Here is a 24,867-nt window from a genome sequence, read left to right on the forward strand (position 1 = left end):
GGCTTCTGTCTGGCTCCTCTACCATACAGGCCTGATTGGTTGATTGCTGCACAGACGGTTGTCCTTCTGTAAGGTTTTCCTCTCTCCACAGAAGAATGCTGGAGCTCAGACAGACTGATCATCTGGTTATTGATCACCTCCCTGACTAAGGCACTTCTCCCCCGATCAGTCAGCTTAGATGGCCGGCCAGCTCTAGGAGGAGTCCTGGTGGTTCCAAACATCTTACTCTTATGGATGATGGAGGTCACTGTGCTCATTGGAACTTTCAGAACAGCAGAAATTTTTTCTGTAACCTTCCCCAGCCTTGTGTCTCATGACAATCCTGTTTCGGAGGTCTACAGACAATTCCTTTGTCTTCATACTTGGTTTGTGCTTTGACATGCACTCTCAACCCTGGGACCTTATATAGACAGGTGTATGCCTTTTCAAATCATGTCCAATCAACTAAATTGACCACAAGTGAACTCCAATGAAGCTGCTGAAACATCTCAAGAATGATCAGTGGAAACAGAATGTACCTGAGCTCAATTTAGGGCTTCACAGCAAAGGCTGTGAATACTTATGTACATGTCATTTTTCAAGTTTTTTATTTTTAATAAATTTGCAACAATTTAAAAAAATCTTTTCACATTGTTATTATGGGGTATTGTGTGTAGAATCTTGAGGAAATAAATTAATTTAATCCAATTTGGGAAAAGGCTGTAAAAAATGTGGAAAAAATGAAGCGCTATGAATACTTTCCGGATGCATTGTACACAGCTAGCAACAACCATGTACAAGCCAGGGTTTGCATTATGTCATGCAAATGTCAGTACTTGTAGGGCAATATAACCTCCTGTTACCTTGCACAACCACACCACATTTGTCAATGCGGTATTACAGAAATACTTGAACAGCATGAGAAAACCGGATGTAACTTTGATAACTCGATTGCACAGTTATTGCTTTGTCCAAAATTCACTGTCAAAAATCACCAATTACATAAATATCAAACCTGTACCCTGAACACTTCTGGATGAATGACTTGTGAAGGTTTGCATGCTAGGGTTAGTGTTAGGGGTATTACAGGGTTACTGAATTATCAAATCAAGTCAATAAAATGATTTCAAAATCAGTCTAATAGTGGAGTATAATGAATCTATTCCAGTGCTTCAACCCTGATATGCCACTTTCTCCAAATATAATTGTAATGTATATGTGTTTAATATAATTTTTTTATATTCAAATGTTATTTTAATATACGAAAAAATTGTAAATGTACAAAATGTTACACTGCCTACTTCAGAAATGCTGCTAAAATCAGACTAATTATGTACAACGGTAAGATGACAACATTTCTGTTCTAGAAAGGCAATAACATTTCCCATTATGTTGCGCAACTATAACGCATTTGCTAACACAGTGTTACAGGAATACTATAACAGCATGAGAAAGTGGCATGAGAGTGAATGATGTGCAACCAAAGCCGAGTTACTGTGATAGATATAAACCTTGTCTGAAATTAAATTCCATGTTTTGCAATATTTTTCACATTCACAGAGTTACATGGGGTGGTAAAAAAGCATCTTGCCAGAATGCTATTATTGCTCTGGGATTCAGGGGAATCTAATGTAGCATCCAAAACCTGTGAATTTGTGATTATCCTTCATCCTATTTGCAGGATCAATGTGTTTACAGACTCGGGAAGAAATCTGTTTGGGAAACCCAGAATTTCATTCCTCTGAGGCGGGTTTCTGTGCAACGTCTTATCCCCAGAGGGAAAAAATGTGTTATTTCTCAAAGGTTTTTTCAGGTTTACTCAACTTTACTCAACTACAAGAGTTGTATAATAACAATTTATACCATAGCTCACGATAAATGTTCAATTTGATTAACATTTTTGAAACTGTACAGATTTTAACTGTTGATGACTCGCGCACACACACTTACAAATTTTTTTTTAATATTTTCATTTATTTATTTTTGATACTCTTGATTATGTAATTTTTTTTCTGTTGAGCTTTAATTTCTTTTAATTTTAGTTTTCAGTTTTTAAAATTACTTTTTTCAGAAGTCATTGATTTATTAGCCCTGCTAAATTATAAGCCCCCAGTATATTTTTTCCCTAATTTCGCAAAGATTTTTTCAGCACATTTCTAAACGTAATAGTTTTAATAACTAATTTCTTTTATCTTTGCCATGATGACAGTACATAATATTTTAGATATTTTTCAAGAGACTAGTATTCAGCTTAAAGTGACATTTAAAGGTTTATCTAAGTTAATTAGGTTAACTAGGCAGGTTAGGGTAATTAGGCAAGTCATAATAATAATAATAATAATAATAATAATAATAATAATAATAATAATAATAATAATAAATAAATAAATAAATAAATAAATAAATAAATAAATAAATAAATAAATAAATAAATAAATAAATAAATAAAGCACTTTACACATTGTTTGGGGGGAATCTCCTCATCCACCACCAGTGTGCAGCATCCACCTGGATGACATGACAGCAGCCATATTGCGCCAGACCACACACCACACAGGAGAGGAGACAAGAGTGATGAAGCCAATTATAATATGGTAATGGTTAGGAGGCCATGATGGACAGAGTCCAGTGGGCAAATTTGGCCTGGATGCCTACTCTTTTTCGAAGGCCATCCCTGCATTTTTAACGACAACAGAGAGTCAGGACCTCGATTTACAGTCTCTTCCAAAAGATGGTTTAACATCTCATCCCCATCAATATAATGGGGCGTTAGGCCCACACAGACCACAGGTTGAGCGCCCCCAGCTGGTCTCACTGACACCACTTCTGGCAGCAACCTAGCTTTCCCATGTGGTCTGCCATCCAGGTACTGACTGGGCACAGCCCTGCTTAGCTTCAGTGGGCTTTACCTTTTAGGGGCCTAATAATTTTGACCTTAAAATGGTTTCAAAAAACAGCTTTTATTCTAGCCTAAATAAAACAAATAAGACTTTCTCCAGAAGAAAAAATATCATAGGAAATACTGTGAAAAATTCCTTGCTCTGTTAAACATAATTTGGGAAATATTTGAAAAAAGGGGGTTAATTATTTTGACTTCAACTGTATATATTATATTTTAACTTCATTTAAACCATTGGTAAATATTCAAGTTTCATTCATCTAATATTAATATATATGTTTTATTCCAAATCAATGAAAATGACACAGTTTTAATTAGCAATACCACGTTAGCCAGGCTTTTCTAAAAATCAATTAATCGCATAAACCATAAATTGCATTACCCCAGTAATGCAGGTCAACAATCCACATCCATTCCTTTCACCAGCATTTATGTGACATGAAAGGCAGCAGACAGAAAACAAAGTGTTCAATTAATGCTTTAATGTGCACAAAAAACAACAAACATAATGCATTTTCCATTTAAAAGCCTCTATTGGTTCTCAAACTGCAATATTAAAAGGACCCATTACAGTATTTTTCCTATGATAAGATTTCTAAATTCAGCACCAATTTAGTCGACTGCGTACAACAAAACATGCATTATTGCTTTCTATTAATAGTCAGAAAACACTACACAACCATAATGCAAAGTCCATAAAACTCGCTGATTTAAAAACTGCACTGTCAGGCAACTCATTTACAATCCAATTTCCCTTTGCATCATGCAGAAACTAGATTCACAGTTATTATAAACCCAGCGTGGCTCTGCGGAGATGATTTTCTAAGCATCTCGCTTTATGGGACACTTAGAGAAATACATAAATGCTTAACAGCACCATCTAGATTGAGCTAATCTTATTCTTCCGCTCGCAATGCCATGGAGGCACTAATCATTCTAGGACATCCCTAAACACGGACACTTCAGTCCTCCTGGCTCCCAGAAGCCCTTGTGCTAATGGCTTTCAGAGCTGCTCGGAGACACACATGGCTTCAATTAAAAAAGCACTTGGGTGTTAAATGAGGGGAAATAGGTGTCCCGACAGAAACAATGGTTCATCTTCGGCTAATAAAATTGAAGTCTTATTCAACAACAAAAATAAAAGACTCCGTTTGAGGTTCATCAGAGAAGTTCAGCTTCAAAAATTGCATATTAAGTTCGCGAATAGGCCGGTTCAGCTCATGCTAAAAGGTGCCATAGCTATTGAAGTGGTTCAGTTTGCAAATTTGATGGAAGATCTGGACGAGCTTTAATTTCTTTTTGGATCAAATTAGCATTTTCCAATCCTCGATAGGGTGTAATTTCTAAAGTTAAACTTGGATGTTGGTCCTTGAGGGGGAATTTCTGGCATGTTAGCACAGAATTGTCTGGTGACACACTTCGCCCGATTAAGCATGGATTACAAAAGGATTCTATCTTTGGAGGATTAGGAGTGCTGCCAAAAATAAAATTAAGGAATCAATTATAAATTCAGAAAATTGTGAATTAAAATGGTAATATTTTCCCTCATGCTTTCTCTATCTATTTGCCAATGAGGTTAAAATGCCATTGGAGTGCTTATTATGTGATGTGTTAGGTGTTACCAACGAATGCAAACATTTTAAGCTGTAGCGCTTTTACAAGGCATTTACAATTATTTTCACAACAATGGCATTATTAAGGGTCTGAAAACAAAGACCTTTGAAAATAAATACATAATAAATACATTTAAAAGTAACAGATTTTGTATGAATGTATTTTAAAAACATTTATTCCTGTGATAGCAAAGAAAGAATCATTATAGACGACTTCACCACCATATTTGATCAGTTAAATCAATCCATACTTAACTAAAGTATTAATTAATTAAAAATAAATCTTAAAAGATGCCGAAATTTGAACAGCAGAGTTAAATAATAATCTGACAGCAAATTTATTCTCTCTTTTATTTTATGGTAGCACTCCAAAAATCAAACCCTCCACAGAAATAACAGAATGATAACATTAAAGACTATTATAATTTATATTAAAAGGTAGATGCACCGTAAAAAACGATTAGTTACTTGAAAAACGTAATAAACCAAATTGCCTTAAAAGTGGCTTTACCTTTAAAAAATAAATAAATAAAGAGTAAATCTGTCGTAAACTGTAATTGTTAAGTTGACAGTTCATAAATTTATGCATATACACTCACCGGACACTTTAGGTACACCTGTCCAACTGCTTGTTAATGCAAATTTCTAATCAGCCAATCACATGACAGCAACTCGATGCATTTAGGCATGTAGACATGGTCAAGACGATCTGCTGCAGTTCAAACCGAGCATCAGAATGGGGGAGAAAGATAATTTGAGTGACTTTGAACATGGCATGGTTGTTGGTGCCAGATGGGCTGTATTTCAGAAACTGCTGATCTACTGGGATTTTCACGCACAAGCATCAGTTTACAGAGAATGGTCCAAAAAAGAAAATATCCAGTGAGAGGCGGCTTTGTGGGCACAAATGCCTTGTTGATGCCAGAGGTCAGAGGAGAATGGCCAGATTGGTTTGAACTAATAGAAAGGCAACAGTACCTCAAATAATCACTTGTTACAACTGAGGTACATAGAAGAGCACCTCTGAACATACAACATGTCCAACCTTGGTAACCTTGCTAGGGTCAGAGTTTGGCGTCAATAATATTAATATTAATATTAATATTAATATTAATAAATATTATTATTAATAATAATAATATTAAAACATGGATCCATCCTGTCTTGTGTCAACGGTTCAGGCTAATGGTGGTGGTGTGGGGGATATTTTCTTGGCCCACTTTGGGCCCATTAGTACCAATTGAGAATCGTCTCAATGCCCCAGCTTACCTGAGTACTGTTGCTGACCATGTCCATCCCTTTATGACCACAGTGTACCCATCTTCTGATGGCTACTTCTAGCAGGATAACGCGCCATGTCATAAAGTGCGAATTATCTCAGACTGGTTTCTTGAACATGACAATGAGTTCACTGTACTCAAAAGGCCTCCACAGTGACCAGATCTTAATCCAATAGAGCACCTTTGGGATGTGGTGGAATGTGAGATTGTGGATGGATGTGAAGTGGACAAATCTGCAGCAACTGCGTGATGCTATCATGTCAATATGGACTAAAAATCTCTGAGGAATTTTCCGGTACCTTGTTGAATCTATGTCTTCTTTTGCAGTTCTGAAGGCAAAAGGGGGTCCAACCTGGTACTAGTAGATGTACCTAATAAAGTGGCCGGTGAGTGTAGTTCATTTACTTCTAAGTAATTTACTCATTTTTAAAGTAAAGTCAACTAATCTCTTTTTACAGTGTGGGATGGACAGTATGCCATATGCACACACAAGAAGCTCATCTATTTATAATAGATGCTGCATGAAAAAGTGAAAAGACAGGTAGACAGAAAGAAGAAATAAATGAGAGAAGGCAGTTGTTTGATATTCCTGCCACTTCTCAGACTGAACCCAAGGCCCTGCTGGAATTTAACCGGATTAGAGGAAAGAGGAGTGAAATGTTAAACTCTGTCAAACCTTTAGAAGAGTCTGAGCAGGTAATGGCGGTAAGGACTTGACCCGACCAGGACGTTCTAACGGGTCAGATATTCGTGGGATTCTGCCATCTTGCTTCCTGCGAACAAAAATAAACAACTCCTCAGATCTAAACCAGAATCATTAACAACTTCGTCCAATCAGATCAGACACATTTGGCACATTTTGTCATGAGAAGATTAAATTAGGAATGCTCAGCATCATTGATCGTTCCAGCTGAGATGGAATTGATTAGTTAGCATGCAGTGCAAGATGCAGAAAAAGCCACAGGTGTGTATGGGAGTCAATGCAGACTGCAGCTCAATGATACACACAGCTTCATTTTTATCTGCTTCCCTCCACTGGCCTGTAATTTGACTTAAGCCAGCGACTCACTTCAAACACATTATTTCACATCACATCGACTGCTCTCAGCTCGTGTGGCTTTTATCAGCCGATCCTAAATCAATTAAAAGTCCCCTGCCATTTGGCACACAGGCTGTTCCTCCATGCCAGTCTGGATAAATGTCTGTCTGAAGGCAAGCATTCATTTTTATTGCTTCACTTCATGAGCTGATGATGATACATCCACCTCAACTGAGTACTTCATATTTACACTGAATTTAGCTTGAGGCAGTACTGAAGTAAATGGGACAACAGGACCATGAATGACATTGTCAAGAGGTTTTGGGTCTAACATGCATAAATAAAAGTTCTTTATTAGCATCTCCTATTACAACCCCATAGAGATAGACTGTTGAGTTTTACTATTTTAGAATTATTTTAGCCAATCTCCAGGTCTGACAGGAGTCCTTTTAGCTTAGCTTATCATAAATCATTAAATATAAATATAATAAAATAAAATAATATCCAATGAATTGAATAAACTAAATTAGCCGTTGTGTATGAGTGTAAATGAGTTTGCATGGATGTTTCCCAGTAATAGGTTGCAGCTGCAAGGGCATCCGCTGTGTAAAACAAATGCTGGACAAGTTGGTGGTTCATTTCGCTGTGGTGACCCCTGATGAATAAAGGGACTAACCCAAAGGAAAATGAATGTATATTATATAAACACTTTGATCATTATTGAACTAGATGCTAATGGTCTAATCTGATTCAATGATTTATGCTAAGCTAAGTAAAAAAAAGTGCTCTCATCTGACCTTGAGATTGGCTGAATGGATTCTAAAATGGTAAGCTTCATGATCCTATTTACCAAAAATGAGCCTATTTTCTCAAAAAGTATAGTGTTCATTTAAGACCAAACAAAAAATGAAGAAAGAGACATTATTTTTGAAAATGCATTTGGAGAAAACTATCCACTAAAAGCATTTTCGGTGTGTGAGATGACCTCTAGCGACCTCTGGAGGTTGAAATTCAGCGGTTTATAAACTGAATGCACCTTCAGATGGCAAGCCCATGGGTCATTCAGCCGCAGTCTGATGGATATTGCACATAAAATTGGCAAGATGTTCTCGAAACCTTTTGCCCTCAAGTTATTTGCTGACTTTACACAATTTCTAGGAGTCAAAGTGGGCAGGTTTTTTCAAAAGATGGTTTGCTGGGAAACAAAGTCGCGTTTACAAATTCCCCTTGAGCCACAATGAGCACTTTTGAGGAGGAACTAACGACTGGATTCTTAGCATTTTGGTGGGGCTTGCAAAGCTTTTGGCATTGAATCTATGAAAGAAAGAAGTTATAGAGATACAGATGCAAAATATACATGCTTTAAAAAAGAAAGAGGGGTTTCAAAGCATCAAAAATATATTTAAGGGTAATAAAGAATAATTTTTAAGCCACACATGCATTTTTCATGCATTTTTATAATTATTTACTGAAAGACCCACCAAAATGACATTCACTGTAACAACAGATTAGCGTTCATTCATTCATTTCCTTTTCGGCCTAATCCCTTTATTAATCAGGGGTCACCACAGCGGAATGAACCGCCAACTTATCCAGCATATGTTTTAAGCAGCGGATGCCCTTCCAGCCACAACTCAACACTGGGAAACACCCATACACTCCCGCATTCACACACATACACTACAGCCAATTTAGCTCATTCAATTCACCTATACGGCATGTCTTTGGACTGTCTATAACAAGTGACACACAGCACCACGGCGGATGCACTCTCTCTCTCTCTATTTCTTGGGAGCTCTATATTGTTAGATCGCCTGCTCCCATTCAAATTACACCAGTTACCGACGACTACCTCTTTTTATTCTGAAATTTTATCGAAATGCAGACCTCTAGCTTGAACAAACTCCACCACAAATACACTAAATAACTTCACAGACACTATCTGGAGACACCTTACATCTTACATCTTCTAAAAGGTATAAAATAGGTGCTCTTTAATAATAAAATGTAATACATTTTACAATAGTGGGTTTTTGAGTCACATATTGGGAGTAAGCATTTACAAGAAGTCATTTTTTCATAGACTAAAAACCTAAATAACATTTGTCCACTATAAAGAAGTAAAGTTGAAAAGTTTATCAGCCCAGAACAAGCTGCAATGCAGACTGGATTTCCTCAGTATAGTCTGAGTTGTGACACTATACAGTGAGACTATAGCTTGAAGGTCTGAGCTCTCGTGGGTACAGAAGATCACAAGACCGTCTGAGGGGCACATGACACCAAAGGCCAACCAAAAAGAGTTTTGTAACGCCTGGTTATGTTCCAGCGAAAAGTGACTATTTGCTTACTGTTAAAAAGCAAATCAAACTGAGGCCACCTCAGAATGTCAGAGCAGGACAAAGAGGCATAAGTGGCGTTATGAGAGGGACGTCATATGCCAACACCGTCATGTCCTGTCACCAAAGGCGCAGCAGTGTTTTGTTAGATCTTTACCTCTTGAGGATCGCCAGGACTGACTCACTTCATTAGCCTGATGGCAGGTTATGTGCTGAAAAGCCCCTGAGGTCGTCAGAGAGTTTTGACAGCGGTACAAGTTGTTGATTTGTCACAGCACATAAGACCCGCTTGACTGAGATGAGCCACAGGAGGCTGATGTTCTTTCTACTGAATTATTTTAACTTCCTGTTGCATATTGACATGTATATCAGTGGATGGGAATCTGAAAGTTAATTCTGAGGATTGAGAATCTAAAGGCATTCACACAGAACACAGATTTGCATCTAAAAATAAGAGTTGCAGTAGGTGTCCCCAATTGCATACTTACAGTATGCACTATTCTATGCCATTTTGTAGCATAATAGTATATTATATATTGTATATTTTGTAGTATAATAGTAAATTAATTCAGGAAAAAAATTACTGTAAAATGTACAGTAACTTTCTAGGAATTTTGGTTGTCAGTAAGACTGTAAATCTACAAGCACACTGTAAATAGATTAAAAAAAATGATGCTGCATTTTTTTATTACAATTGTGATTATCAATTTACAGTGCACTTGTAAATTTACAGTCAACCAAAATTTCCAGTAAGTTACTGTAAAATTTACAGTAAATTGTAATTATTCATTTACAGTGTGGTTGTAAATGTACAGTCTGACTGGCAACAAAAAGTGCAAGTTGCAGTAAATTGTAATTATTAATTCACAGTGCACTTGTAAATTTACAATCTTGCTGGAAACCAAAATTGCTAGTAAATAACTGTGAATTTTACAGTAAATTGTATTTATTAAATACATTTTATTTATTAATTGCTAGTAAATTACTTTAAATTTTACAGTAAATTATAATTATTAATTTACAATGCTCATGTAATTTAGTCTTGCTTTTAACCAAAATTGCTAGTATGTTACTGTATATTTTACAGTAAAGAGTAATTATTAATTTATAGTGCCTTAGTAAATTTACAGTCTAACTTGCAACCAAAATTGCCAGTAAGTTACTGTAAATCTTACCGTAATTTTTAATCATTAATTTACAGTGTGCTTGTGACTTTAGCCTTACTGGTAACCAAAATTGCTAGTAAGTTACTGCAAACTTTATCGTAAATTGTAATTATTAACTTACAGTGCTCTTTTAAATATACAGTATTATTGGCAACCAAAATTACCAGTAAGTTATTGTAAACTGAACTGTAAATTCTAATTATTATTTTCAGTGCTCTGTTATTAATATATACAATCAAAATTTCCATTAAGTTACTGTGAATTTTACAGTAAATTTTAATTATTAATTTATTGTGCCCTTAAATTTAGCCTTACTGGAAACCAAAATTGGCAGTAAATTACTGTAAATTTTGCCATAAATTGTAATTATTAATTTACAGTGCACTTGTAAATGTACATTCTTAGTGGCAACCAAAATTGCTACACTGTAAAAAATACTGGGTTTCACATAATTTCTTCATGTTGTCCCAACACAAATTAATTAAGTTAACCTAATTGTTTTTACAAATTTATGTGGATTGAACATAAAACAATTAAGTTGTGCCAAAAATTTTTTTTTGAATTGTGTTGTTTTAACTTATTTTAAATAAGTAGTTTGAACAAGCAGCAAAAGTCATTTTTTTCAGTTTAATAAGTTACTTTTACTGTAAATTAGTCAATTTTACTGTAAATTGTAATTATTAGTTTACAGTGCTCTTTTAAAAAATGTTTGTACTGGCAACCCTGTAAATAATAATTACAGTTAAAATGTAAGAATACAGCACAACTGTTATTATTTATAACACATTTATAAAACAGTGTGTTTGTAAATTTACAGTGTTAATGGCAACCAAAATTGCCAGTTAGTTACTGTAAAATTTACATTATTTCTTACAGTGTACATGGGCTTCATTCAATATAATTCACCATGTGTTGATTTCAACTCATGTGCTGATTATTTGATTATAAAAACATGCTGGTAGAATCAGCAACACACTGTTCCTGATCCTAAATTTGACCCAAAATCACAAAGTCATCAAAAGTGTTCATTTCTAAACACATTTCCATTGATTAAGCCACCATTTTCAAATAAACAATACAAAAAGTAATAATGATAAAGAACAGCTGCTTAAAATTTGTTCTTAAAACCCTTTTTTTACATGTTAAACATTCAAATAGAAAGAAAAGAGCTTTCATAATATTAAATATTTCACAATAATAGTACTTTTAAACAGTTTTGATAAGTGGTTTTGATAGTATATAGTTTTAATATTGTAGTTTTGATCATGTAAATGCAGCCCTGGAGAGCAAAAAGTCATTTCAAACTTGCCAACCTCAGACTTTACAACAGATCTGTGAATTAAATCTACATTGAATCTGTTTTATTTGACATTTCTGCATTTGGCAGGCACTTTGACTCAATGAAAAGAGCATTCATGCAATACTATATTACTTTGATCAAACCCAGCACTAGCTCTTTATTACCTGAGCAAAAAGGATGATGATATAAAAACTAAAACAAATGAAACAGTCAAATAAGGCCAGTTCGGGTGAAGATTAAAAAAGGCTGAGGAAAACCTGTAGGCACAGAGTTACAGGATTTATACAGAAAATGCAAAGCAGTGCTGCTCCCAAGGTCTGTCAGGTGCACCTGCTAATACAAATGAATTTGACTGCATTTACATGAATTAGCAATAAGCTATTTGACACTAGCAAAGAACTAGAGAACAGAGTGTGCATCAGGAGACAAATCACCACTTAACACACTTGTTTTATCTCCAACAAGCCAACATTTTGCTTTAGATAAAATTATATATTATATACATTATATACATTTCTTCCAGAAACAACAAGATGCCCCCCAAAAATGAGCCTACTCACAGCTCAGTCATCTTCATCACAACCTACTGCACTATTTCTGTCTGACAGATTAAAAATAAATGCATGCAATTACACTAAATGAGGACTGGAGCTTTCAAACTTTGCATTGCTTGATAATTGCCATGCTGTTAAAAATTATAAATACAGTAACAAATCTATACATGCACAAACTCTCAAGCTTTGCATTGCTTATTCAGAAATGAAATGAAATAAAGTAAAATCCCCACCAGTCAGGTTAAAAAGTGTAATTAAATTTTTACTGAACAAAATGTAACCCAGTGTTTGGTTTGTCCATATCTGACCCAATGCTGGGTAACAACATCACTACATTTATAAGATATACCACATATTCTTCTAAGATAAAGTTATATATATATAATTAATAAATAAATAACTTTAAAAAATAAAAAACCCAGCATTGGGTTTGTCCATATTTAAACCAGCATTGGGTTACAACATCCCAGCATTTTTATGAAATACAATATATTGCTTTAATGTTATCAAAAAACATGCAATTAAAATTTAACAAAAAAAAAAAAAAAAAAACCCAGTGTTGGGTTTGTCCATAGTTGACCCAACGTTGGGTTATGAGATCCCAGTATTTTTAAGATATATTAGATATAAATATATTACATTAATGTTATTTAAAAATAACATAAAGGAAATGAAATGAAATGAAATTGAACTGAATTAAAAAACAAAGTTAAATTTAATTAAATTTAAAATAAAATTAAAAAACATTTAATTAAATATTTTTTTTTTAATTAAATAAAATTTAAAACAATTAAATAAAAAATTGAATTCAAATATATTAAATTAAATTTAAATATATAAAATAAAATAAAATAAAATAAAATAAAATAAAATAAAATAAAATAAAATAAAATAAAATAAAATAAAATAAAATAAAATAAAATAAAATAAAATAAAATAAAATAAAATTCAAATCCCCACCAGTTAGGTTTAATAGTGTAATTCAAATTTTACTGAAAAAATGTAAGCCAGTGTTGGGTTTGACCGAACATCATAGCATTTTTAAGATATACCACATATTCTTCATGCAATTTGTTTTATCTAAACTATCTTTGAACAACATTTGCATTAAATGTCCACAAAAAATGCAGTGCTGCCAAAAACATCAAGATGCACCCAAAACAAGCCCCATCAGTCATCACAACCTGCTCCACTAAATCTGTCTGACAGCTCTTCATCTGCCAGCCTCCCACCACGAGCACCTGAGCACAAGACAGACCATCTCATGATGAACAGAGAGAGAGAGACAGAGAGAGAGAGAGAGAGAGAGAGAGAGAGAGACAGAGAGAGAGAGAGAGAGAGACAGAGAGAGAGACATTACTTACTTGTACACCAGCACAGGCGATAAATAAACGTTGAGCAAATCTGTTCTGCAGCTCCAAAGCAAATGGGCAGGTGACAGACAGAGCTCTCGTTTTCCTATCGCTCCCTCCCTCTTTCTCTCTCTCTCACTCTCTCTCTCTCATCCTCTGAACTCTTTCTGTTTCTTTCCCTCCCTCTGGTTTCTTCCCTCACCATTTCGTGAGTCACTCCTCTCTCCGCTGTTGCCTTTTTTTGGGTTATCAGCGCAGAATCTATTACTTTAGGAGCAGTTTGAGGTTCCTGCATCCTTTTATTAAAGTTGTTTTGGCATTTTTTTTGCTTGTTGTTTCGCAAAACAATACTTGCATTCTGTTGATAAAAAGCACCACTTTCGGTCCAAATAAATTGTGAAGTGAAAAGTGACAAATTAGTCAGTATTTGTGGAGTTTTGTGTGATTAACATAAATAAGGACAAGGGATTTCAAGCTTTTGCATTGCTAGTAAGAAAAATAAAATAAAATAATAAATCACAAACAAAATAGTGTAAAACAATAAATAAATTACAAACACAAGTGAATAATATTTTAAAATTTAAAATAAAATAATAAATAAATCACAAATAAAATTGTATAAAACAATAAAGCACACAGTAGAATAAAATAAAATTATAAATAAATTATAAATAGATAATTACTTCAAATAAAATTAAAAATACATCAAAAAGAAAAGATTATAGATTAAAAAATAATAAATAAATCACAAATAAAACAATAAACAAAATTCACAAATACAGTTGAATGAAAAATAAATTAATTTTAAATAACTATAAATAGATAATTACTTAAATTAAAAAATAAAGCAAATAAAGAGAAGAAAATATAAATAAAATTTTTTATAATAAATAAATCACAAATAAAATAGAATAAAACAATAAATAAATTATAAATAGCTAAATAACTACTTAAAATTAAATTAAAAAGAATAAAATAAAAAAATAATAATAAAGAAATCACATAAATAGAAAAAAATAAATAAATTATGAATACATGAATAATTACTTAAAATATAAATAAAGTAAATAAAGAAAAGAAACTATAAATAAAAAATAAATAAAAAATAAAATAATAAATAAATCACAAATAAAATATAATAAAACAATAAATAAATCTGAAATACAATAAAAGAAAAAAATTATAAATAAATGAATTATAAATAGACAAATAATTACATAAGATAAAATACAAATAAAAAAGAGCAGAAAATGAAAATAAAATAAAAAATAAGTAAATAATAAATAAATCACAAATAAATTAGAATAAAACAAAAAATAAATCACAAATACAACAGAATAAAAGAAAAAATAAATCACAAATACAATAGAATAAAATAAAAAATTTAAATAGGTAAATAATCACTTAAAATTAAAATAATTAAATTAAATTAAATAAAAAAGAGATTAAAATATAAATAAAAAATACAATAATAAATCACGTAAATAGAAAAAATAAATAAATAAATAAATACATGCTTTTTTTAATTGGAGTTGAATGAAATAAATTGTTTTCTTTTGACACAGTTTACAGACGGAGTGATGAATTACATATAAACCCATAAAAAATATAAATTATTCACATTTTCTGAAATGGTGAATTACTATAAACACAGTAGGCTGCATTCTGCTATAAAACCTCCTTGATCTATTGACTTCCAATGTAAGTGCTTCAGTACAAATACAACTTTTAACAAGCCGAATTATTTTCAGTGTCAGTGCCGTCAATACAGCTTAACTTGTATTCAACTCAGAGCATTCTATGTGAGTATGTGTGTAATTCAAGCCTCTTTTGCTGTTTTAAAAGGATGTTATCCATCAAGCCTACAATTAGCCCACTCAGGCCTCTAAACTACCTCAAACGGACCCTGCTGCCAATCCCAAACATTCCCACAGCTGCAGATGAACTGAGAACTGTAGACGGGAACATCCCTCTCAGAGACTCAGGCATCCCCGCTGTCCTCAGTTTAACTGGGTGGTAAATTCTCACAAAATCTGATGATGCTTTTTTTAATTTCGCCACCTATAAGATTTAGCGCAAAACCACAGGACTCTCTTACGGCTAGTAAAAATACACATGAAAATATGGATAAAAAAAGATTGTGACTGCTTTAAGACTGCAATTAAATACAACAAATAAAATAAAATAAAATACAATAAAATATTACAACCCCTCGTGCAAAAACTATGAATAGGGAATTTATTTGAATGAGGACTTTGCATTGTGTAGAATAATATAAAATATAGTAAGCAATGTAAAAATAAGTGCGCTTTTCTTTAAAACAAGCAAAATAATCTGACATTGAGGTAAGCAAAATAATTTTTTCAAATAGTTTTTTTGCTTTCATCATTGTCAAATAATTTAGCTTGTTTTAAGGCAAAACTCACTTAATTTTGACATTTTATTTCTAAGAATAAAACACTATGTTTTGCTTGTAGAAAATGCTTCTTGATTCCAGAATTTTTAGATATTTGGACTAGAAACAAGACAAAAACTCTTAAGTAAACCTTTTTTTGCAGTGTAAAACTTCTGCTGATGATCAGCCAAGAACTTTAATTGGCAGTGGCTGACCTGTTTTTGTTCATGAATGAATGTTGTTTTACTATCCAAGTATACTGTAAAGAAATATTACTGCCTTGATTATTTAGTTGCTTTAAATTAAATTGAAGTCATCTCAACTTACAATCTTTAAAACTGAAAAAAAATATTAAGTTCAAGCTTATTCAACTAAAGAAATATAGCTGAAACCTGATTAACAGATTATAGTAATTTTTACAGTGTATTAAGACCTGCCAAAGATCAGATCATTTTGTATGTCCTGATAATATAAAAACTGGGATTTTATAGGGTGTGATAACTTTTTCACACAACTGTTTTACACACTGCAAAAAATGTTTTTCTTACTTAAGAGTTTTTGTTTTGTTTCTAGTCCAAATATCTAAAAAAAAAACTTAAATCAAGAAGCATTTTCTAGACAAGCAAAACATATTGTCTTATTCTTAGAAATAAAATGTCAGAATTAAGTGAGTTTTTCCTTAAAACAAGCAAAATAATCTGCCAATGGTGTAAGCAGAAAAATTTTGCTTACTCCATTGGCAGATTATTTTGTCTGTTTATTTTATTTAGATTATTTTATTTCTAAGAAAAAGACAATATGTTTTACTCATCTAGAAAATGCTTCTTGATTCAAAAATTTAGATATTTATACTAGAAACAAGACCTTTTTTGTAGTGTAAAGCTTCTGCTAATGATCAGTCAAGGAGTTTAATTAGCAGTGCCTGACTTATTTTTGCTAATGCTTAAATGTTGTCTTATTTTCCAAGTATTAAGACCTGCTAAATGTCAGATAATGTTGTCCTGATAATAGAAAAACTGGAATTTCATAGGGTGTGCTAACTTTTTCAAACTGCAAAAAATGGTTTTCTAACTTAAGTTTTTGTCTTGTTTCTAGCCCAAACATCTAAAAATTCCTCAATCAAGACTAACTTAAAACTAACTTGATTTTGACATATTATTTCTAAGAACAAGACTTTTTCCAAGTATTAAGATCAGATAATTTTGTATGTCCTGGTAATAGAAAAACTGGAATTCTTAGGGTGTGCTAACTTTTTCACACTTGTCCACTTATTTCACTTTTCAACTTATTTCACATTGTTTTACAGACTGTAAGAAATACATTAAGCAATAGTTTTGTCTTATTTATAGCCCAAATAAAAAAAAAATCTTGAATCAAGAAAGAATTTTATTGACAAGTAAAACTTGTAAAACAATAAAAAAGACTTTTAGAAATGAAAAGTCAAAATTAAGTAAGTTTTTCCTTAAAACAAGCTAAACAATCTGACAATGGGGTCAGTAAAATAATCTTATTTTAAAGCAAAAAATATATATATTTGGCTTACTCAATTGGCAGATTATTTTGCTTGTTTTAAGGAAAAACTAACTTGATTTTAACATTTTACTTCTAAAAACAAGACAATATTCTTTACTTGTCTAGAAAAGGCTTCTTAATTTAAGACATTTTAGATAATTAGACTAGAAACAAGACAAAAACTCCTAAGCAAGCAAAGCTTTTTTGCAGTGCAAGTTTGACAACTTTTACCATCAAGTTTGTTACACTTCCTCCAACCACTCTGAATGTACCTTCAATCAAACAAAAGCAAATCAATCTGAAACTCTCTAAAAATGTGATATAAGGTCAAGAAATCCAACAAAACTGCTCTCAGACAAAGAAAGTCAAATGAAGCGTATAATTGCGAACACCACCGAGTCATCTAATCTACGAAAAAACCAATCTCTCCAGCAGTAAAACCCTCATTTGGGACAATAATCACCTCGCACCATTTAAAATCCGAAAGCACCAAATGAACCATCTTACCAAAGATGGTGGACTTTGCATAAAACAGCTTCAGAAATGCTCATCCTTCTGCGAAAGCCTTTCCTTGAGTTCCCCAACATGTCTCTCGGCACAAGTGAAGAGTGTAAACAGACAGGCCTCTTCTCCCTAAAGCTTTTCTGTCCACACCCGAGTCCACAGAGACTCAGATGTGAGACGTCCACCTGATCGTTGAGTGCTTTTGTGTGTGAAGACTGTTGAAGTTTCACTGTCGTCTCTTGGGGAAGTGGTTGAACCTGTTTTCAAGTGTTCTCTCCATAAACTGCCCTTATTCGGCCCTTATTAGGCCCGTATTCGGCCCGCAGCAGCCACTGATTTCAGGCTGACAAACAAAATCAGTCCCAAGGGCAAGAATAAATGACCATGGAAATGAAAGAGCTGGGTGTTGTCATGGGAAGAATCCAACTGGATCAATCGAAAAATGGACTTTAATAGAAAATATTCACTGTATTTACTACATTTTTTTAAGGTAAGTGGTTGCAAACTATTTGTATGAGCTGGATTTAAACAAACATATTTAATTTAGTAAAGTTCAACATAATTTGTTTATTTAAATTCTGCCTATGTAAATTGTTTGCAACCACTTATCAAAAAAAAAAGTAAATCCAATGAATCAATTTTTTTCAGTGTAGTTGAGCTAACAAATTAAAATTCTGTCATCATTTGCTCATCCTCCACACTTGTTTCAAACCTTCTTGATTTTCTTTCTTTTGTTGAATACAAATGGGAAGATACTGGAGAATGCCGGGGAAACAAACACCTCCAACATTCTTCAGAAGATCTTGTTTTGTGTTCAACAGAAGAAATTCAATTCATTTGTGAGTAAATGTTTGGGTGAACTATTACTTTAAGTGATGTGGTAGCTAGATATTTGTTCTAAATTCGTTATGTCATGTCCTTTTGGCCATTTCAGACATGAAGTAAAAATCTTAAAATATTACAGAAAAGAAATCACTCAAAATAAAATGAGAAAATACTAAAGGAAAAAAAAAAAGAAAAAGAAAAACCCAAAAGTTAAAATGTCAAAAATTAATTTATTAAATAAAATAAAATAAATAAAATAATTAAAAAAAAAAAAAAAAATAAAAAAAAATAAATAAATAAATAAATTATTAAAAAATAATAATAATAATAATAAGATAGTAAAATAATGGAAAATAAAATTAAATAAAAACAAAAAATTAAAATAAAGTAAAATAAAATAAAAATTAATAAAAATAAATAAAAAGTAAAATAAAAATTACTAAAATAAAATAAAACAAAAGAAAATAAGATAAAATAAGGTAAAATAAAAATTATTAAAAATAAAGGTGAAATAAAAAAAATTACTAAAATAAAATAAAATAATAAAACAAAACAAAACAAAATAAAATAAAATAAAAAGTGAAAATTATAATTATATTTGTATAAATGATACAAACAACTTTTTGTTGGTTTGTTTGTTTTATAGCAGTTCATTTTATAAACTGAAGCTTTATTTTTAAGGACGAAGCACATTTTTATTAAATATTTGAATAGAAAAAAATAATAAATGCATAAATACTAAAATAAAGGTGATTGTTCACTCAGTCTTTTGCTCTTTCAAATTACTTAAATGTGTTGCATTCTTCAAAAACATCTGTAAAGTTAAAAACCACAAAGCCACTTCAATGGGAGTTATTCTCCACAACAGTAAGCATTCCTGAACCTCCTCGATTATCCACCAAAATATCCAGAATTTACATAATTCCCACCCAAGGGGGCAGAGCTGTATTGTTCTATAGATGCTGACCAATAAACTGATCCACACACTGCTTCCTCTACAACTTTTTACACTCACAGACGTAACCAACATTATGTGAACTACAGTATGTGTTTTATGTGCTATTAACATAACTTTGTGTTAACATGACAGCTGAAGTAAAAAAAACTGAACTGGATCCTTTAATACTCTTTTAGTGCAGTGCTTTGTGTCTGTTTGCTCAGAAAAAAAAAAGCTATGTAGCAGAAGTGTAAACTGACAAGACTTTAAAACACATGCTGATGGATTGTTGTCATCAGAGTAAACAAAGCACAAGCTGTAAAAGGCTCGGCCATTATTTGCAAATGGGGCACATTTGCATTTAAAGTACAAATGAAATCAAAACTAACCATTTTGATTTTGCTCAATCAAATGACTAATTTTGTGGTGAATAATTCATCTGTGCATGATATTAAGAAAAAAAAGTCTGCCATTGTAATCTAAAATTAAAATCTGGAAATGCACTTCCTGTTTGTTTTCAGTTAAATTGTCAGATTATGTCTGTCTGAGGTATTGGGAATGGCTAACATACTTATCCACACCCCTCCAACTGTCAGATTTGACAACACAGAAATGGTGAGGAGGAGGTCTGTTAGGCTGTAATAACATCCCAAAACTTTTCCCAATCTTTCTGAATGAAATGCCTACTTTAATACATCCACTCACTCACTGCCGCTCACTAGATATTTTCTCTTTTTCGGACCATTCTCTGTAAACCCTACAGATGGTTGGGCGCAAAAATCCCAGTAGATCAGCAGTTTCTGAAATACTCAGACCAGCCAGTCTGGCACCAACAACCTTGCCTCATTCAAAGTCACTTAAATCACCTTTCTCCTCAATTCTGATGCTCGGTTTGAACTGCAGCAGATCGTCTTGACCATGTCAACATGCCTAAATGCATTGAGTTAGAAATGAGAGAATTAGAAATTTGCCTTATGCTGAGTTCAGACTGCATGATTTTAGTCCCGATTTTGACTCGCCGACAGGTTTTGAGAAATCGCAGACAAATGGCTGAAATCACAGTCAAATCTGTGCTCATTCACGTTAGTGACAAACACAAAGTATGAACTATCAAGGACATGATATGAGAGAATCGCAGATGAGTTGTCGACGCTCGTGAGATATTTGGCATGCTAAATATCTGGAGCTGTTGGCGAGACAAATTATGCCGTGTGAATGTTTTCTGCTTGAAAATGACATCCGTAATCACCTACAGCCAATGAGAGAGCAGCATTCAATAGTACGGGTACCTGCATGCCAGTGGGAGGCTGAAGGAGAAGTTATAAGCGCTCATTTTCAGTTTATTTGGACCTAAGAAATGGAGGAAAAAAAGATTGCTAATTCTCTTCAAAAGCCAGGTGAGCAACACAAGTTTCTAAAGCTAAAGCCTTCTTTTTCCATTATGTAGTTATATTACATGCCCTTGCGTTGTTTCCGTGTCACTTCTCGCGTTTGTTTGGTTGTGAGATGTAGTTTTGACAAAGTTGTGTATGATTCTTCCTATTTTAAAGTAATGCAGTGTGAACTCTCCTGTCGCCAATCCATCCTACAGTGTAAACACATCACCGACAGAACGCTACCCCAGTGTGAAAACATCCGTGACACGACTACTTTAAAAATCATGCAGTCTGAACTCGGCATTAATGAGCAGCTGGACAGGTGTTCCTAATAAAGTGGCCGGTGAGTGTATATTACATCTTGTAAAAAGGGGCAAAATAAAAAAAAATATTTGCACTTGTTTTCAAGCATACGCTCATATCATATTGGCAAGTTTAACATCAATATATTTTGCTATTTTATTGCATCATGGAAAACAAGCACCACAAAAATAACAAACAAACAACAACAAACTAAGAAATACTAAAAAACTAAATGTTTTTTTTTTCTTATGAAGTCAAAACAATTCAGAAAGTCTTTGCATTTGTGCAGATAGTTTTACATAACATACTCTCTATAAAAAGAGAACATACACTCACATCACATTGAGGAATTTTAAGAAAACATCAATATCTTATGCTATATTATATCATCACGAAAAAACAAGCCCTCCGAAAAACAAACTGAGAAATACCAAGAAACAACACGGGTGATTTTTCTTATGACTTGAGGTCAGTAAACAACTAACTTAAAACAAATCAGAAAGTATTTGCAACTGTGCAGATTTTGCATAACAGACTCATATTTTCTATGTAAAATAGGCACAAACACATTAATGCCAATGTGCGTTTGAATTATTAATTTATGCAAATGAATGGACAGGAATGATATACAGAACAATAACACCCCGCATTCTGTAAAATATCAATATTTGCTTTTGAAACATAATCTTGACTGTGTTTTCTCTGTATACACGAACAACATGAATATTCACTGACAACAGTCTGATCTTTGACACATGACACCGGTCAGCTTTTTTTATTGACTGACTCTGGTGTTGTGGGAATTATTCCTCAAATAGAACTGACAGGAAAAAAGGTCTATTTGGAAAATTTTGTTCCCCTGGTTTAATCCTACAGGGGGCGGGTATTCAACTAGAACAATTTGGTTGATCTAAATCCGTTTCTACACCCAGATGTAATCATCTTCAACCAAGACTAACAACTCAAGATACCTGAATGAAGAAATATCATTTCAGTTTTATTAAAATGCAGTTGTACTAAAAGAGTGTTATCAAATAAAAGAAGTGCATGGAGGGCCTCATCCATCATATTATATAATCTGTCTACTTTCTCAGCTAGCTGTTTGACATTTAAAATGATGTCTGAACAGACACAGATAGACAGACATAAATAAACAGAAATATAAATATTAGAACTGTCAATGCTATCACATTTATTCCTATTGCTTTGCAGATAAGAAATAGTTTTGTGAGAATGAGCTATTCTTCAGTCTGATGTTTACTTGTAGTTAAAAAGAAACAAAACTATAAATATAATGATATATTATTCTTAGTGCCAAAACGCATTCAAAATAAAAGTCAGTTTTGACAATATATGTGCATGTACGGTGTATATTCATTATCTATTTATAAATACACACATGCATGCATATATTTGAGAAAATGTTTCATATTTAGATTTAAAATATACAGTTGAAGTCAGAATTATTAGCATCCGTGAATAATTAGCCCCCTGTTTATTTTTTTCGCCAATTTCTGTTTAACGGAGAGAAGATTTTTTTCAGCACATTTCTAAACATAATAGTTTTAAAAAATTAAAAACTGCTTTTATTCTAGCCAAAATAAAACAAATAAGACTTTCTCCAGAAGAAAAAATATGATCAGACATACTATGAAAATTTCCTTGCTCTGTTAAACATCATTTGGGAAATATTTAAAAACTAAAACAAAATTCAAATGGGGGCTAATAATTCTGACTTCAACTGTATATGCATATTATATATAAATTTAAATATCTATGTAACAAAATTGTTTTATGTTATGTATGTGTATGATTCACATATTCATAATAAATATATATATATGACACACACACACACACACACACACACACACACACACACACACACACACACACACACACACACACACACACACACACACACTCGAAACAATTATTCATGATTAATCTTTGCCCAGCACTAATTATTCTACATTATTCTACATTTAAATCTTTGAATATTAGATATTAGATTAAAATGCAGCCTATTTCCCCCCCCCCCCAAAATTCTATTCTGTTTTCTAATTTTCATATACAGTATAAGTGCAAAAAATTAAAAATTGCAAGAAAAGTTTAAGGATGAAAATTTTTGTTAAAATAAATTACATAATATATAATAATTATAATATATTATTCTACATTGGATATTTTAAACTACTTGCCTGTTGAGTTTAATAAAACTGCAACAGAGTTTATAATATAATAAGCAATTGAGCATTCAATAACTGGCAACTGCGTGTTAAAAAAAGGACAAAGTTTTCAATTAAAAGAAAAATGAGTAAAATTATGCCTTGAATTTATATATATATATATATATGACATGGTAACTATTTATTTATTTATTTATTTTTAAATAAAAAAATAAACACAGTGGGAAAAAAGACAGTTTAGCCAAAAATGTTACCCAGTTTACCCAAAAATGAAAATTATGCCATCATTTACTAGACATTGAGCATTTTTGTTCTGTTAAACACAAAAGAAGATATTTAAAAAAATGTTGGAATCCTGTAACCATTGACATCCACATTTTGTAAGTCAATGTTTACCAGTTTCCAACATTCTTCAAATATCTTCTTTAGAGTTCAACTGAACAACGAATCTGGTTCAGGTTAAGTTTGAACAACAATGTCTGAACTTCATTTTTGGGTGAACGATCCCTTTAAATTGATTTTAACAGTTTCTATCTTCTTAATAATATACATATTTTTAATAATAATGTCTTGAACTGAAATCAACAGAACTACAGCCAACTGGAATAAGTTAGAGGTAGCATACGGTAAGTATTACACAGTTATTTATTAATGATTAATTAATATTAATGATTTTTTTTCCATTATTTCCTAAATGATGTTTCAAGAGTTCACACTTAGCTGATGATTGATTATACAGCTTGTTTGGCATGCTGTTCCAGAAGAGAGCTCAGAGCTCATAAGATCCTCGAGCCTGGAGCTCCCTCCCGTTTGCAAGGCGAGAGGGGAGTTTTAGCTCAGGTAAATCTCGAGAACTCCCCTGCTGTAGTAGCTAATGAACAGATAGTGAATGCTCTTAAGAGATAACTATTTACTAGGAGCATGCCTATGGTGCCGATTTGGATTCATCAATAACATAAGTTGCATGTTTTCTGATGGTGGGAGGAAACCGGGGAACCCGGGGGAAACCCACGTGAGCACAGGGAGAACGTGTAAACTCTGCACAGAAATATCGGCTGACTTGGTAAAAACTAAAACCTGTGACGTTCTTGCTGTGAGGCAACAGTGCTAACCACTGGGCCACTGTGCCACCCATCTAGGAAAGGAGGAGGATTAGGGGTGGAAGGGGGGATACTTCAAAATGAAGATGGCTGTGATATGAAATTAGGGTATTTATAGTGGCTTAGGAATCGTCCTTGGTGAATCATAAATTGAATAATGCGGGGCCGGCTGCAAGCAATCATAAGCATATGATCCTCTCAAAATTAG

The 24,867-nt window shown here is 32.7% G+C and overlaps 1 protein-coding gene across 3 annotated transcripts in view; it reads right to left on the reverse strand.

Annotated features, from left to right (window-relative positions):
* rap1gapb (RAP1 GTPase activating protein b) overlaps positions 1-24,867 on the reverse strand; it is an 83,375-nt gene that overhangs the window by 40,376 nt on the left and 18,132 nt on the right. For all 3 annotated transcript variants that reach the window (XM_056460446.1, XM_056460448.1, XM_056460445.1), the window contains exon 3: positions 6,448-6,544. In XM_056460446.1, the coding sequence (XP_056316421.1) occupies positions 6,448-6,544 (97 nt within the window). The remainder of the gene's footprint in view (positions 1-6,447; positions 6,545-24,867) is intronic.

This window comes from Danio aesculapii, chromosome 6 (genome assembly GCF_903798145.1).
Source record: "Danio aesculapii chromosome 6, fDanAes4.1, whole genome shotgun sequence".
NCBI lineage: Eukaryota > Metazoa > Chordata > Actinopteri > Cypriniformes > Danionidae > Danio > Danio aesculapii.